The 17,181-nt window shown below is 38.6% G+C and overlaps 2 protein-coding genes across 5 annotated transcripts in view; one reads left to right on the top strand and one right to left on the bottom strand.

Moving 5' to 3' along the window:
- HADHA (hydroxyacyl-CoA dehydrogenase trifunctional multienzyme complex subunit alpha) overlaps positions 1-1,486 on the bottom strand; it is a 31,122-nt gene extending 29,636 nt beyond the window's left edge. The window contains exon 1 of the mRNA XM_070734922.1: positions 1,275-1,486. Coding sequence (XP_070591023.1) covers positions 1,275-1,359 — 85 coding nt within the window. The 5' untranslated portion in view covers positions 1,360-1,486. The remainder of the gene's footprint in view (positions 1-1,274) is intronic.
- Positions 1,384-17,181, top strand: part of HADHB (hydroxyacyl-CoA dehydrogenase trifunctional multienzyme complex subunit beta) — a 29,398-nt gene continuing 13,600 nt past the window's right edge. Inside the window, exons 1-8 of one of the 4 annotated variants that reach the window (XM_070734926.1) lie at positions 1,384-1,587; positions 4,989-5,063; positions 5,413-5,454; positions 5,949-6,045; positions 6,273-6,317; positions 8,116-8,215; positions 13,587-13,674; positions 16,421-16,608. In XM_070734926.1, coding sequence (XP_070591027.1) covers positions 4,997-5,063; positions 5,413-5,454; positions 5,949-6,045; positions 6,273-6,317; positions 8,116-8,215; positions 13,587-13,674; positions 16,421-16,608 — 627 coding nt within the window. In that variant the 5' untranslated portion in view covers positions 1,384-1,587; positions 4,989-4,996. Of the gene's footprint in view, positions 1,828-4,988; positions 5,064-5,412; positions 5,455-5,948; positions 6,046-6,272; positions 6,318-8,115; positions 8,216-13,586; positions 13,675-16,420; positions 16,609-17,181 lie in introns of all 4 variants that reach the window. The other 3 variants (XM_070734927.1, XM_070734923.1, XM_070734924.1) reach the window with 3 other exon arrangements.

Raw genomic sequence — 17,181 nt, 5'->3', positions numbered from 1 at the left:
TTAGAGAACGAAGTGCATGAAATGACTGTAATAATTTTGTTAAATTCTGCCTATATTTGAGCCTAAATAAGACACGAAAAATAGTTCAAGGATTCCTCCAGGCTCAAAGGGTTGGTCGAGATTAGAAAATTGAGATTAAAGACTCGCTGGAGTGAAGTATGAGGTTTATCCAGAAAGTAAGGTTACAAGACACGTAGCTCTCGTGGGGAATGTTCATGGAGGAAGTTGATATTACTACAGTATTGTGAAGCGGGAAACCAGCGAAAGACAACGAGCAATGCCAATAGATCATTGACTGGCATTGTGAAGGTTAGAGATGAGCGTCCTCATTCTTTTTCCCTCCAAGTGCAAAGTGCATGCTGTAATACGCTACCTGAATGCTAAGGACATGAATGCTGCTACGATGGGTACTCAAGGTGCTTACTGAAGCGCACAAAATTGACAGAGTCAGTGCGGCCTGAGAATTTCTTGACTGTTTCAAGATTGAAGGCGAGGCTTTTCTCAACTGTATAATGACAGGAGATAAAACTTGGGCTTATTGCCATACTGTACTCCAGAGAGCAAACATCAATCAATGCAATGGCATCCTACCCATTCTTATTCAACCAAAAAAATTCAAAGCTCAGCAAATGGTGAGAAAAATCTTGGGCACCCATCGTGCACAAATCTTGGGCACCCATCGCAGCAGCGTTCATGCCCTCAGCATTCAGGTAGTGTATTACAACGCACACTTCACACTTGGAGGGAAACTGAATGATGAGGATGCTCATCTCTAACCTTCACCACAAGGCCAGTTGATGATCTACTGACCACTGGCACTGCTCGTTCTCTTCCGCTGGCTTCGCACTACACGATAATAATACCAACTTCCCCCCTGAACATTCCCCACGCCTTGTAACCTTACTTTCTGGATAACCCTCATAGTCTAAATCAGGGCTCTCCAACCCTGCAACTTTAAGCCGGGTGGACTTCAACTCCCAGAATTCCCCAGCCAACAAAGCTGACTGGGGAATTCTGGGAGTTGAAGTCCACCTGGTTTAAAGTTGTCAGGGTTGGAGACCCCAAGTCTAAGTAATGTCTTTGACCATTTCCCATTAAGTGGAGAGAAGCAAGCATAAAGGAAGAGCATAATCTGGTGTCAGTTTAGACCATGAGTACACCTAGAAACGCCCCCTTCCTCCCTTTACCCTACAAAATGAAACGTCCGCGCTCTCCCTCGGAATTCCCTCTCAATTAACCGAGCGCCTGCAAGTTTCCCTCCCAGCCTTGCTCACCTATGGGGCGGCTTCGGGTCGAGCAATACTTGGCCGCGGCCGTGAAGCGCGTCAAGCTCCCGATAGCCCTGACAGCAGCCGCCATCTTAGCTCAGCGGGGAGGTCGGTCAAGCTAGGGAAGATTGAAAGAAGCGAAGGCAGGCGAGAAGGGGGCGTGGAAAAACTGAAGCGGGCTTTCCCTTCTCCTCCGTCGCTCTCGTTTAGTTCAAGTCAGCCGTCCACAGCGTTTGCCTGTTGACGCCACCTTATTGCGACGCGGTAGATGTCACCGCGGTTCTTCCGAAGGGCACGTTTTCCTCACATTTTCTGTTGTGTGAGGCTATTCTTCTATATTTGTTATGTGGAAAGGAAAAAGTTGAATTTGGGCGGACCAGGGGGAGGGGGTGTTGGGTGGCCAGGGCGAACGCCGGTTAATGTCAGCAAGGGAGGGCCTCCTTTGTACTGGACGCCCTTGAACGGGTAAGGGGGCGTGGATGGTTTTTTGAGCCTGTGTTGGAGGCTGTTGCCGGCGGTGAGCTAATCTGCCTTGTTGTTCGCGCTCCCCCCCCTCAAGGTGGGCGATTCTAATTCCCAAGCGGGCTGGCGGGAGGGCGAGTGAGGGGGGATTAGGCGGTGGGAGGATTTGCTTTTTCCTGCGTGGGTTTTCCGTGGGGGGAAGCGACGCGACAGGCTCAGTGGAGGGAGGCATTAAGGATGATGCATTGAGTTGCCCAATGACGATCTGTCTACTTTTTCTTAATGTAGCTGCGTTGAATTACACATCCTGTTTTTTTGCATGTAATGGGATTAATGCAAGGTGCAGAAAAAGCTTCAAGTTGAGGAAAGGCAGTCGGCATGTGCCAAAAAACTTAGCTTATTTATACCCCAAAGAACACGCACACACTCTTATTTATTTGATTGATTGATTGATTTTTTTATGCCACCCTTCTCCTTAGACTCAGGGCATTCTTACAGCATGTTAGCAATAGCACTTTTTAACAGAGCCAGCATATTGCCCCCACAATCTAGGTCCTCGTTTTACCCACCTCAGAAGGATGGAAGGCTGAGTCAACCTGGAGCCCCTGATGAGATTTGAACTGCTGACCTGCAGATCTAGCAGTCAGCTTTAGTGGCCTGCAGTACTGTACTCTACCCAATGATATCCCAATACTGTGTAAGCATAATAGCAATTTGCTCAGGTTTGCCTGGTGCACCAGTTACCACCTTATTTGGACAGAGAGGCTCTCCGGACAGTTGCTCCCTCCCTCATCACCTTGAGGATCGACTACTGCAATGCTCTCTACATGGGGTTACCTCTGAAGGGCGTTTTGAGACTGCAATTGATCCAAAATGCAGCCGCACCAGCTGTCATGGGCCTTCCCAGATACGCCCATGTTTGGCCATCACTTCGTGAGCTGCATTGGTTACCAACTAGTCTCCGAACGCAATTCAAAGTGTTGATGTTGACCTTTAAAGCCCTATATGGCTTAGGAACTGATTACCTACAGAAATGTCTCTTGCCTCATGTACCCCATCAACTGGTTAGGGCCCACAGGGTCGGTCTTCTCCAGGTCCCGTCAGCCAGACAATGCTGGCTGGCGGGCCCTAGGGGAAGAGCCTTCTCTGTGGTTGCCCCTGCCCTCTGGAATCAACTCCCCCTGGAGATCTGTACTATTCCCACTCTCCCAGCCTTCTGGAAGAGCTTAAAAACACATCTATGCCGGCAGAGGTAGGGCTGTTGAACTTGGTCACTTTGCTCCAGCCCCTATTATCGTTTGATTGTTGGAGGTATGACAGAGTTGTAGGAGATGGGTTGTCCATGATATGTTTTAAGTTAAGGGTTTTATAGTGATGTTTGATTTAATTTCAATTTCTTCCATTGTTATGTATTAGTATGTTGTAAGTCGCCCTGAGTTTCAGGAAAAGAGTGGCCTAGAAATTAAATAGATATGTAGGTAGGTAGGTAGGTAGATACATAAATAGATAGATAGATGGATAGATTTCTAGCTGATAGCCCAGAGATGGGAGCAATGATTTAGTAATACAATCCAGATACATTAAGTATATAAAATATTTACTTTGGCAAATATCTTGGTCAAGAACAGTCCTAGTCATACACAGTTAAATCAGTCAATACATATACAAAAATATAACTCTTGTTCAGCTTACAAATACATAAACTAGCATTTAACACACAGTTTCTACTATGGCAGTCACAGAGAACATAATAGAAATAGCAGAGAGAATCACGCTTCTTGCTCCCTGTAATGGCAGTCTGTAGCACTAGCTCTTCAAGCAATAGTGTTTCAATACATTTAAGCATACATTGTTGGTTTGTTTTATATGTTGCCAAACTCAACCAGTTATGTACATAGTACTAACAATGCTGTATAATGCTTAAGATATGCATTTAGATAATTAAATTGCCCATTGGGAAGCACTGTTATGGCATAACATTTACACTTTTCTAAAGCAGGCGAATATCCTAAATCTTTACCACAAAGGAGGTTTATTCTCTTTTAATTTTGAAATTTTCATATATTGTTTAATGTTTGATATATCAAATCTTTCTCTCTTTTTTAGCTTATTGTTTATCCTTTTACTTTTGTTTGTAATTTGTTTTATACTTTTGTTATACTTTTCTGTACTGGTTTTGTATTTTTGCTTTGTATATTATTACACGGTAATAACAATAAAGATAATTAAAATACCATATATTGCATCCTGGCGTCCCTGAGAACAGCCGGGATTGCATCTCATTGGTTGTTGGTTAGAGCGGGTGCTCTTGTGCTTCTTATTGGCTACTGCGCCTGACAGCTCCATATAAAAGAGCTGTCAGAGCACGGTGAAGGTGTTCTGTTACTTGCTAGTTGTTCAGCCTGTTCCTGTGTTGCTGGTTCTAGTAAACACTTGAACTTAGATGGCTTGCTGTTTGTGGGATATAACACTGGTGACGAAGGTTGGATATAATAGGGTGTTTTGATTTTCCCTATCATAATTGCAGTTCATAGCAGAAAAGAGACTCAGTGGTTGACTTTTGATATTATGTGATTGATAATACTGTATATGAATGATCCTGCATTATGTGATTGATCCTGCATATATACAGCATCTCTTAATTGGAAAGCCACTCAATGAAATTACATAAATAACTAAACCTTAATTTAAACTTGATTCTTTCCTATCCCAGTTCAGTATCTGGATTGGTACACTGCTGATTTTCCTTTTTGGAGCTCATCTCCAAAACTGTAATATTACAGTAATATTTAATGAAATGAGTTGGACATATATAAACTGGAAAATGTAAGAGAAAATAGATAAGGTAGTACAAAGCATTAGAAATGATGTTCTTTTCAAAGTCTATTTGCATGAGGAAAACCTTGATAGAAACATTATAGCAAGCATTATACTTACCAGGTTGCAAATTTGGTTAACCAAAGTTAGCAAAGTTTCAATATAAAATAAGTAATTTAATCTACTTTGTATTATCTGTTATTAATAAAATAAAATTATGGTTTCTGCTTATGCCTTGCTGCTTGAAAACTTTCCAGTGTTTTTTGGAAAGTAGATGGGGAACCATGAGCTTGGCTACTTTGACTAAACATTTGAACTGGGCTCAATGCCCACAATATTTACTATTAGCAAGCTAACTAGGATCGCCAATATGATCACCAACATCTGATGATGGATATGACACAACAAGAAGAAGAACAAGCTAACTTTTTCCTATTTCAGGCTTCAAAATGGCATCCTTGTTGACTTGTGGCATGAAAAGTCTTCCTGTCCTCATTCCCCGGGCAACCAAATTCTGTAAGTTCTTTTCCTTTAGATAATCAAAATACCCAATGCATGATTCATTACTGGACTTATATGGTGGCATGTTACATAAAGTCTTTATTCGTTTTAGTTAAAATAGTTCATTGTCTTTTTCTGAGTTTCATTGCTCTTTTCTGATGTAGCTACTATCATATTAAAATACAATAATCCCATCATACTATTCATTTTGTGTGTGTTCTAAATGTCAGAGTACATTCTCTCTGATTCTCTTGGCTCATGATTACCGTAGTTAGAAGCTTATGAGAAATTAGCTTTGTTTTTATGTCTGAATGACATAATTGTCTGTTTACCTATGTTATATTTTGCTTTTCTTATATTTCAGCTTTGAGATCTTTCAGCTGCTCATCCCAGTTATTTGCAACAGGTACAGAAAAAAAATGAATAATCTGACTGTATATATTTATTGTACTTATATTCCTATGCTGTCTCATAAATTAGGATATAAATAGATCTCAGATCACATAAATTAAATCCCAAACTTGTGAAAGTATTGCAATCTATAGGAAACATATTCTGCTAGTATGACTCTTATTGCATACACATGTGTATCACACACATAAATATATATTTTTAAAAGTTAAAATTCTGTGATTCTAGTTTTTATGTTTGTTCATGCTTCATTGAAAACTACAGATGGAAAAATCAAACAAATATTTTAACATTATTAAATAAAAGGAATAAATTGTGATCTTTGGATGTTTTTTACAAACTTCAAAATAAACTCTTTTTGTTGTTATACTAGTGTAAAATTATTTTAAGTCCTTTTATAAACCAGCAATAAATAAATACTTTGTTTTTCAATTACTTTATGATAATTCTTGTTCTAGTTTTTCTAGTAATAATTTATTATTACTGCAGTTCAGGCCAAAAGTAAGAAAACCCTAGCTAAAACTGGGATGAAGAATATTGTAGTGGTGGATGGTGTTCGCATTCCATTTTTACTGTCCGGGACCACGTGAGTATTAAATCTTATCTTTATAAAAATTTATAAAAACAATTTATAAAACTTCTTGAGCAATTTTGGGAAGAAGTGATCGAAATAATGTTAACAGAAAAATAGCCAAATTTAAAAGTACTGTATTGCAATTTCTTTTTCAGCTTATACTGCAGTTAGTAAAACAGACATATATTTTTCAGGAATTAATGAGAAGGTATTATTTTTATTTTTATTCTAATCCCCAGGTATGCAGATTTAATGCCACATGACATGGCCAGGGCAGCACTGATGTAAGTAGTAAATAAGTAGAAGTGGGGAAGTTTGGTTGTGGTTTCGTTCATAGAGAATTGTTTAGGGATGTTGTTCTGCTTTGTTTTTTGTGCCTGAAGTATCTTTTCCTCTTTCTTGTTTATCAAACTACTCATTTGTTGCAATCAGTAGAATGCTGCCATTCTTACTCCCAATAAATGTAGATGAGAATAATTCACCTTGTTGTCTTCCTAGTGTAGTTTGAATTCTTTCATTCTTACTTATATCCCACCTTTATTGGTTTTATAAATAACTCAAGGTAGCGAGCATATCTAATAGTACTTCCTCTTCCTCTTTTCCTCACAACAACCCTGTGAGGTGGGTTGGGCTGAGTGAGTGTAACTGGTCTAAAGTTATCCAGCCGCTTTTATGCTTAAGGTGGGACTAGAATTCCCAGTCTGCAGGTGAAATGTTATATAGAACTTTTGCTGAAAGAAGAAAAAAATATGAGTTATGGATTGAAGATTTTAGAAATATGGACTAAGTGAGGGGCTAAAGGGATTTGAGGGAAGATTATAAGATTGTAATTATCTGTTAACAATACGTTCAAAGATCAATATGTTATATAACTTTTGGGGGTTTTCCCCTTACCTTACACCTTTCATCTTTTCTATGTTTTTCTTTCGATTTGTCTTTATCTTAAGTAAAAGTCATGTGAATTTTTTTAAAAAATTGAGATAGAAATGTCCTAAATTTTGTTGTGTCCTGTCCTGTAAAATCTAAGGATTTGCAATGCTTTGGATTCAATTGGGAAGAAGTACTTTTCCCAAGAGCTGGAATACAGCTTCTCTCTGGTTTCATAGTTTTAATAAAATATTAGCAACTTCAGTTCATCAGTTTTAGAATGAACTGTTATTGGCTATTGCCACAGAGTCCTTAGAACAGGGATAACTTCTCCAATGAATTTCATGAATTTATTGCATTCACCTTTTCGTGCATTCTAAACCATTTCCCCCCAATCAAATCCAAAGCATTGCCCTAGAAATCACCTTGTCTTAGCTTATAGAATGAAAATGACTGTTTTCCCAATAATGAAATCTAGGATTTACAGTTGCAGTGCCATGTAGAATCATTTTAACTCATTTACTATTTCGCTTAACTACAAAGCAAGGTGGACTGTGGGCTGTGAGAGCTAAACTGCACAGGCTGTAGCAAAGTATGGCTCTTTCCAAGATAACCTCTTGGGAAGCATTTAGTGAGGGAAGAGTAATTTGAAACCTGCCTGTTCTTTGACCATTTCTGGAATTAAAAAGTACACCAGATAATTTAATATGTCAAGATTTCTGCTAACTAGAACTATCTAGATTCAGCAGATTACCTAGATAAACATGTATCAAAATTTGGGGCAGGAGTTTTGGAAATGTTTGGAGAGCCAATTTGTTATCTGATTCTCAGAGACTGCCTGGATAAGTCTCTGCAGTTTTCTTGGTAAGGTTTTGCAGAAGTGGTTTATTGCCTTCTTCCTAGGGCTCAGAGGGAGTGACTGGCTTAAGCTCATCCAACTGTCTTCATGCACCATCTCTTGGTTTCTAGCCTGCCTTAAGCACAACATCAGAGTGACTCTCATAATATGGATAGATATGATTAAAATATCCACTTGCAGTAAAGGACAGAATCTTGCCAAACTATAACTTTCTTTTCTTCAGACTGAATAATCAAATTCCTTCAGCCTCTCCTCTTAAGGCATGTACTCAACCCCCTATGTCATCTCTGTTATTTTTTAAAAAACACTCTTGATTTGACATTGAAGTGCCTTCTTTCTCTGATTTGTTCCCTCAGAGGCCTGCTACATCGGACTGATGTGCCTAAGGAAGCTGTCGACTACATTATGTTAGGCTCTGTTATCCAAGAAGTGAAAACAAGTAATGTTGCTAGAGAGGTATGTTAAACAATAGAAGAATCACAAGACTTGGGATGGAGGGAATGGAGTGGAGTGGGGCATATGAATGGAGATGAGATGAAAGGAACTGATTTTGAGTGGAATCTGGCTTCTATGATTTAAAAATGGAGAGGTAACTCTTTATGCAATTTCGAAATATAGTAAAACTTTTATTAATGAAAGCAAATACATTGGTACCTCTACCTAAGAATGCCTCTACTTAAGAACTTTCTAGATAAGAACTGGGTGTTCAAGATTTTTTTGCCTCTTCTTAAGAACCATTTTCTACTTAAGAACCCAAGCCTGGAAAAATTTCCCAGGAAATTTGAGAATGGCATGAAGGCCTGGCCAATTTCCTGCCATTCCCCCTTTAATCCCAGCCATCTTGGGCTTTTCTGGGCTGCCAGATGGGCCTTTTGGTGGCACTTAAGGAGGCTTTGGGAGTCCAGAAAGACTGAAGCATTTTCCTTTCTGTGGGTGTTTGGAGAGGGAATAAACCACTTCGCTATGGTGACTCCCTCGCGCTGCCTCCCACACACCTGGCGCGAGGTTGCTTCCTGGAGCATCTGGATGCGGAAAGACAAAAGAGGGTGATTCACTCCGGCCAGATCAATTCGGCTTCAACCAAACCGAGGAGTCACCACAGTGAAGGAAAGGCGCTGGCTACAAAGCGAGCGAAGGAGAGGAGAGGGGAGCCCTTCAGCATGGGAAGGAAGAGGAAGCAGGTAGTAGCAGCAGCAGTAGCAGCCGCCTTTCAGTCAAAGAAGCGGGAGGTTCCCCCCTCTCACCCGCCTGGGTTTTTCTCTCTGGCGCAGTGTATGGGAGGCAGCCTAGTGCCAGGTGTATGGGAGGCACGTGTTCCTACTCATCGCCTCAGCGTCCCTCTTTTTTTTCTTTCTAAGCCTTAACATTTTGGATTTTTTTGATTCACCTCACCTTCTTCCTTCGGCAGCGACTGTCCTCCTCTTCTTCCTCCTCCTCCTCCCACCCAAATTCCAAGCTTTTATTTTTTTCCTAATGGGTTTGTACGCATTATTTGCTTTTACATTGATTCCTATGGGGAAAATTGCTTCTACTTACAAACTTTTCTATTTAAGAACCTGGTCATGGAACGAATTTAGTTCTTAAGTAGAAGTACCACTGTATATGTGTCCTAGGATAAGGTGCTGAAAGGGTTATCTGTTAAACTGCGAAGTTTGTTAAATTAGAGGAAGACACATTTAAAAGATTGTAAAAATAGATAATAAAGATAAATATAAATAATAAAAGAAGGCTGGATAAAATGTAAAATGTATCACAAATATGCTCTATAGGTATCTTATTTAAAACTTGTAATAATAAAATATTTCATATCCATTTTGTAATCAAAACCTCTTTTACGTCTCTAGCTAAACACTGTCAAACTAAAAAAGAGAGATAGAAAAAAAACCTACAGATGATTTATATATGTATGTATATCAAGACTGTATAAATGATATGGAGATTATATATTATGTTAGAAACCATAATTTTGGATATGGTGCATTTCCATATTTAAAAACATAGCCTTTAATGGTTTCCAAATAAAACTGAATTTTATATCAGATTTACTTTCTAAATATCACTTAGCTGTAGGAAGGAGAAAATCAGTTCCCAAAAATCCGGCCACAAAAATTGTAAGGATTAGTCCAGGCATTTGCCAGGAGTCATCACTAATTCAAAGACATCCCCCAACCACCATCATCCCAAAAAACCTGACTGAAAACATATTTGTTTGTCTGCAAATCCTATATGCAAAATCCACGGAGAACCCAAAGAAACTGCCCAAGTCCAATGAAGTTAATAATGTAAGGGTTGTTGATTAATTAACTTGATACCTGAAAAGGACTAAATCCAATTCTTTAGGTTTAAGTAATTTCTTATACATGAACTCTCACAGATATCAACCTTTTCTTTTTTCAGTTTGCTCTTACTTAGTTCTGCTGACGGCTTTTGCTGCTTTGAATGCTGGACTTGCCCTTTAGCCTATAGTTATTATTTGTTCTGCTCATAAACCTTAAACATGTCAAACCATCTCCCCTTTCTGACAATTGCAAGAGTCCATTCATGGTTTGCCTTTCAAAAATTAAGCAGGCACCTGCATGAAGTTATAATATTAAAAACCTCAAAGTTGCCATATTTAGCAGTTAGACGTCACAGTAACTGGTTACTGCTTGCATTTCCCCCCTGTATTGCTTCATCTGCCTTCCGTCCCCTGTCCTATTTCTCTCCTATATCTCCTGTACCTTTCTTCTATTCCTATATCTCTTCTTCTATTCTTTCATTGATATGTTCTATTATTATATCTTCTTTTCTATTCTTTCTTAGATATATTTTACTATGAGTATCTCCTCTATAACCTTCATCATGTATTTTACTATGCATGTGTATATATATATGTGTGTGTGTGTGTGTGTGTGTGTGTGTGTCACATGTTTTTTTGCTGAATTTGAAAATTAAGGAAGACTAGGATAGATCTATTTCGGCCTTATTTTGGCCTCATCAGCTAGCCATACCCATATATATATATATATGTAGATTGTTCCGAGTTCGGATTTTGCCCTGTGAAAATCTACGAAAACAAATATATATATATATACCCACTAAAACTCTCATTGTGTATTGGACTAACTAACTAACTAAATAACTAAATAACTAACAAAAGAAAGAAAGAAAGAAAGAAAGAAAGAAAGAAAGAAAGAATAGTTTTTGCTCCTTTGATTCTCCGCCTGAGCAAGTATCTTCCATTTTAATGTTCATGCTGAACTTTACCCCAGTTGGCTTTGGGTCAGTGAAGCAATGTTGTGTGGTATTGTGTAACCAAGGATACCTTGTCTAGGTGTATTACTGCTGAATCATAGAAACCAAGATTGATTAAATTGGAGCATTGCACTAGTCCTTCTAGAATATTCTACCTCTGAATATTGTTCTATCCCCTGCTTTTAAAAGTTTTCATACTGACTCTGGCCATTTGAAGTCCTGCTCCCTTGGCTGAGCTATCTTTCTTTGCTATACCATGGCATATTTTCCATTCCCCTTTTAACTGAAAGCAGAGAGGCATTTGTGATACGTTCTCTCTTCATAGTTCCCAGCATAAGTAAAATGTCTCTGAGAGAACTTCATTTCGTGGGTGGGTAAAATAAGATTCAGGTTACATTTTCCAGATAAAAATTACCTTGGCATTTTGGTCCACTGTACAGTTAGGCAACGGGACCTGGGGAAGCCTTTTCTCTGGTGTTATTGAGCCAGAAATATATCAATAGGAAAATATTCACTGCCTGCAAGTCCCAGTGGTTTCATTGGAAGACTAATTTTCAGTATTTTTCCTGGCAACTCTGGGATTACTCCTGTGCTAGTTAAAATGTGTAAAAGGTCTCTTAGATATGGTGACTCTGCAGTTAGGTCCAAAGCCTCCCGAGCTTCTGTTTGTAAGCAGAGACAAGCAGATAGCCAAGAATTTTTTATTTGATTTGTGGAATTGACTATGTTGCTGTTGCAAATAAATGAATTTCTTTACCTGTGGTTGGTGTAGGCTGAGTTTGTTACGTTTAGTGATCTGGATTCACACATTTTATTTTTTTTAAATATTTCTATTAACTTTCTTTAAACACACAAGACAAACAACATTTAACATTTAAAGGAGCTACCATTGCTCCGCTTATCTTAGAAGTCTAACTAGTACCAAAAAAAAGTCTAACTATAGTAAAGATCAATACAGGAATACAGTGTGTGTTTTTTTACTTATAATGTTATAATTTGCTTAATGCAAATAAATTCTCCTATCTATAAAGTATCATTTTGATGGTGTAATTAAACTAATTAAAATCAATTAATTAAACAAATAATAAAAACAAAATTTAATATTATTAATATTAAAAAAATATTATATTCATCATACTATTTTTAATCTATTACTTTATATCTATTATAACAATATTTTTTAATACTTAAAATCACTTATTTAGTTTTAAAAAAGAAAAAACCTTATCCTTTTAATTTCTTAATACTCTACTATATACTGTATATATTCAACTTCATAAATTCAAGTGATTATAAATTCTTATATAATTTTTAAAACTATTTTTTAAAATTCCACCATTTGTACACTTTATCCCATATTTTATAAAATTCTGTTTCTGCTTGATTGTTCAAGCGTCTTGTCATCATGTCTAATTCTGCACATTCCATGATTTTTTTAAAATACTTCTTCATCTTTTGGTATTTCCTTTTCTTTCCATTTCTGCGCAAATATGATCCTTGCCGCAACTAAAATGTGGATTATTAAATAATATATTTCTTTTTTATATTTCATATTTGAGATACCTAGTAGGAAGAATTCTGGAGTCTTTCTAATCTTCTCAATCATTATTTCCTTTAACCATTTCTCTACTTTATTCCAATAATTCTTGGCTTCAGAGCAAGTCCACCATATATGGAAATATCAGGATTCACACATTTTATATGCCATTTTTCGTTTAATCCTGGTTTGAGTAAATTAACTCGGTTCGCCAAATAGGCTAAGCCAAAATCACAAATTATGATTTATTTATTTCGTTATTTATTTATTAAATTTTTATGCCGCCCCTCTCCGTAGACTAGTACAGAGGTCTTCAGACTTGGCAACTTTAAGACTTGTGGACTTCAACTCCCAGAATTCCCCAGCCAGCATAGCATAGTTAGCTGGAGAATTCTGGGAGCTGAAGTCCACAAGTCCTAAAGTTGCTGAGTTTGGGGACCCCTGACTTAGTATGAGATGTGAATAAACCATTCTGTTTTCAATAAACTGAAAATAACAAATACAAAGAATGATTATAATTGACAAGCAGAGGTTCCGGTTATATCCTTTTAAAATGTTCTTTAATATCGATCAAATAAAAAAAATATTTGTTAATATTGGTTAAACTGAAGCAAACCTTATTGAATTAATTATTGACTATAAAATGTTTGATGAGCAAAAGGCTTCTACAGGAGCCGTGGTAGTGCAGTAGTTAGAATGCAGTATTTCAGGCTAATTCTGTCCACAGCCAGAAGTTCGATCCTGACCGGTTCAAGGTTGACTCAGCTTTCCGGTCAATAAAATGAAGACCCAGCTTATTGGGGGCAATATGCTGACTCTGAAAACCACTTAGAGGGGGCCGTAAAGCACTATGAAGCGGTATATAAGTCTAAGTGCTATTGCTATATTTACCCAGTCATTAAATACACCAATAAGATAAAATCTCTCAATCTGAGTTTCTCTGCAAGAGTCTTGTAAAACCTGCTACGCTGGAAACTACAGGCTGCAATCTATCATAAGAACTGTAGAAATTAGACATCTCTCAATATTGTGTTTTCCTTTCTGACTTTTGTGTAGGCTGCCCTGGGAGCTGGCTTCTCCAACAAAACTCCTGCTCACACTGTCACCATGGCTTGCATATCTTCCAATCAAGCAATGACAACTGGTATGTTATCCTGCTTGCTTAAGTAAGGACCATTATATAAATAGGCTGTGAACACGCAGGAAATTGTATTTCTCCAGTAGAATGCATTACCTCTTAATATTGGACTGTTGCAACATGCTCTACATTTGGCTGCCCTTCAAGAGTCTCTGGAAGTTTCAGCTGGGGTAGAACCAGTTGGATGAGCAGTTATTGAGGCTCCTAGGGCAGCCCATGTTACATCACTGTTTTGTGAGCTGCACTGGTTGCCAGTTTGCCTCCAGGTCCAATTCAAGGTGTTGGTTATCACCTAAAAATTACATGGGTCTAGATTCATGCCATGGCTGTAGATTATTTGAGGAACTGGCTCATGCTGATGAGATTAACCTGCCCCATCTATGCCAGCAGAAGATGCATGTGGGCCCTGTCAGTCAAGGAATTTCAGCTGGCGGGATCCAGGAAAAGAACCTTTTCTGCCATGACACCCACCCTCTGGAACATCCCCCCCCCCTCTGCTCCCAGTGAAATCTGCACCCACCCTTCTGTCCTTCTGAAAAAGCTTAAGAACCAGGCTCTGCCAACTGGCCTAGGACCCCAATGGGAGAGTGGCGACTTGGAAGTGGTTAATATATTAGTTAAACACACACACCCCTTCTCCCCATGCATACTTCACTCATACTTTCCTTTCCATCTTGGTTAACTGAATTTTATCTGAGTTTTAAATGTTTGGTTCTTATTTATTGTTTTAATCATTTGTGTGGTCTTGTTTCCCATGATTGGTAGAATCTTGGCGACATTTCTATAAGGTCCTACTCATCATCTTCAGGCTGGTGCACTACCTATACCCATGAAAATCTCTGAATATATGTATACAGTGGTGGGCTCCTACGGGAACAGTCAGGAACACAGTTCCGGTAGCAAAATTTGGAGCTCCACCCCAGAGCACCCAATTTGCACTGAAAGATGAATTTGGATATTTTATGGTATATTAGCAAGTGACCTGCTTGGTCTTATAATAAAAAATAAATTATTAGTTATGGTTACAAATTCCTGGAATTTTATTTATTTATTTATTTATTAGATTTGTATGCCGCCCCTGTCCGAAGACTTGGAGCGGCTCATAACAACAAAACAGTACAAATCCAATGATTAAAAAACAATTTAAAACCCTTCATATTAAAAAAAAAAGGCATACATCTCAGACAAACCATACATAAAACGGAAACGGCCCGGGGGAATCAGAGGTGGGTTTTAAGGAGTTTGTGAAAGACAAGGAGGGTGGGGGCAATCCTAATCTCCGGGGGGAGTTGATTCCAGAGGGTCGGGGCCGCCACAGAGAAGGTTCTTCCCCTAGGCCCCGCCAGACGACATTGTTTTGTCAATGGAACCCGGAGAAGGCCAACTCTGTGGGACCTAACCAGTCGCCGGGATTCGTGCGGCAGAAGGCGGTCCCGGAGATATCCTAGTCCGATGCCATATAGGTCATAACCAACACTTTGAATTGTGACCGGAAACTGATCGGCAACCAATGCAGACTGCGGAGTGTTGATGTGACATGGGCATACCTGGGGAAGCCCATGATTGTTCTCACAACTGCATTCTGCACGATCTGAAGTTTCTGAACACTTTTCAAAGGTAGCCCCATGTAGAGAGCGTTACAGTAGTCGAGCTTCAAAGTGATGAGGGCATGAGTGACTGTGAGCAGTGACTCCCGGTCCAAATAGGGCCGCAACTGGTGCACCAGGCGAACCTGGGCAAACGCCCCCCTTGCCACAGCTTAAAGATGGTTCTCTAATGTTAGCTGTGACGAGGGGGGCGTTTGCCCAGGTTCGCCTGGTGCACCAGTTGCGGCCCTATTTGGACCGGGAGTCACTGCTCACAGTCACTCATGCCCTCATCACTTTGAAGCTCGACTACTGTAACGCTCTCTACATCGGGCTACCTTTGAAAGAGGACGGCCCAGTTGGGGACCCTCTCTGAGGGGGTCAGTAATTCCCCCCCCCCCAGGGTGATGGACGGACAGATGGAATTCTCCTTGGGAGGCAAAACCCACAGCCACTCCATCTTATCAGGGTTGAATTTTGTACCAAATTATATCAGGAGGACAAAGAGTAAAGTACGATACCTGAAATTTCTCAGTGATATGCTATGTGGCAGCTGATAATCATGTATCTTATTCAATAGAGGCTATATCTTGGGGAGGGGGGGGGAAGACATTCAAATCTATTTCTAGTTTTAAAATGCTAAGAAAGTACTTATAGGGAAGTTGTGGTCCAGAATAAAATAATGTAAATTGCTTCAGAAAATTTCATTCTTACAACTTGATTTACATTTTAATTTTCACATGCCTAATTCTTATAAGATGTATAACAGATTTTACCCAGTCCCTTTATAAACTGGATAAATATTTAAATTTGGTAGATAGGCAAAAGATAGTATACAAATACACAAAGCACACTAAGAAACCAAGGTTTAAAAGTGTAAACGTGTACTTGGAGTCATATAAATTGGTAACCCAATTGGATTTATAAAGTTGAACTTTTAGTGACTTAAAAAAATACTTTAGGAAATAATTGTTAACTGTTGAATTCTTAACTCTAATGTGACTTTATCAATTGTCCCTTATTTTCTGCTTGAAAAGTTCCATGATGTGTATGAAGTACAAGGGTAAAAAATGGCCAATTCTGAAGAGCATAAAAAAGTAATTGAAGGGAGTTTTTTCAGTCAGGAAACTGATCAGTCTTCAACATGTGCCTTCTGATTTTTATAGCATACAGCCTCATCGCATCTGGCCAGATGGATGTGGTAATTGCTGGTGGTGTTGAATTGATGTCCGATGTTCCTATCAGACATAGTCGGAAGATGAGGAAGATTTTGTTAGGATTTTCAAGAGCAAAAGGATTGGGCCAGAGGTTATCCCTGATCTCCAGAATTCGTCCTGATTATTTTGCACCGGAGGTAAGGCAGGAAATAGATTTCATTTCCCTCCCTGCCTGAGGAACCAATTCAGAAAATGAGCAAAGATTAAGAGAATAATGAGCTAGATACACATTGTGGCCAAAAATGGTTGCTGACTCTGTCTGTTCCCTGGGTACCACATCTTCAATTTCCATTAACTTCAATACAGAAAGCAATTTATTTTAAAAAATAGTTAAGGGTTCGAGTAGTCAGTGTTGGCTTGTCTCGGTTAGCTATGCTATGAAACCTTCGACAATACCGAGCAGAGAATTTTAATAGAGCGTGGATGTGTGATAAAGCCAAGACACAGACTTAGTTAAATAATTATTGTTTACATATAAACAAAATATAAACAATCCAAAATATGCACGTAGAAATGGTGATTAAAAAAATATTAGACTGCGCCAAATTTAGCAAATTAACATACAAGATACAAAACCAACAAAATGGGTGGAAATTAAGAAAAAGGTATAGCAAATAGAATTGTAAAAGATAAATTTTGTATATATATAAATCGTAAATGTTTAATGTCATTTTGTATGATGTTTAAATGTTTGTATGTTAAATAAAATT

Source organism: Erythrolamprus reginae, chromosome 1, assembly GCF_031021105.1.
Source record: "Erythrolamprus reginae isolate rEryReg1 chromosome 1, rEryReg1.hap1, whole genome shotgun sequence".
NCBI lineage: Eukaryota > Metazoa > Chordata > Lepidosauria > Squamata > Dipsadidae > Erythrolamprus > Erythrolamprus reginae.
The sequence above is the reverse complement of the archived record's forward strand: the minus strand, read 5'-3'. Positions and strand labels throughout refer to the sequence as shown.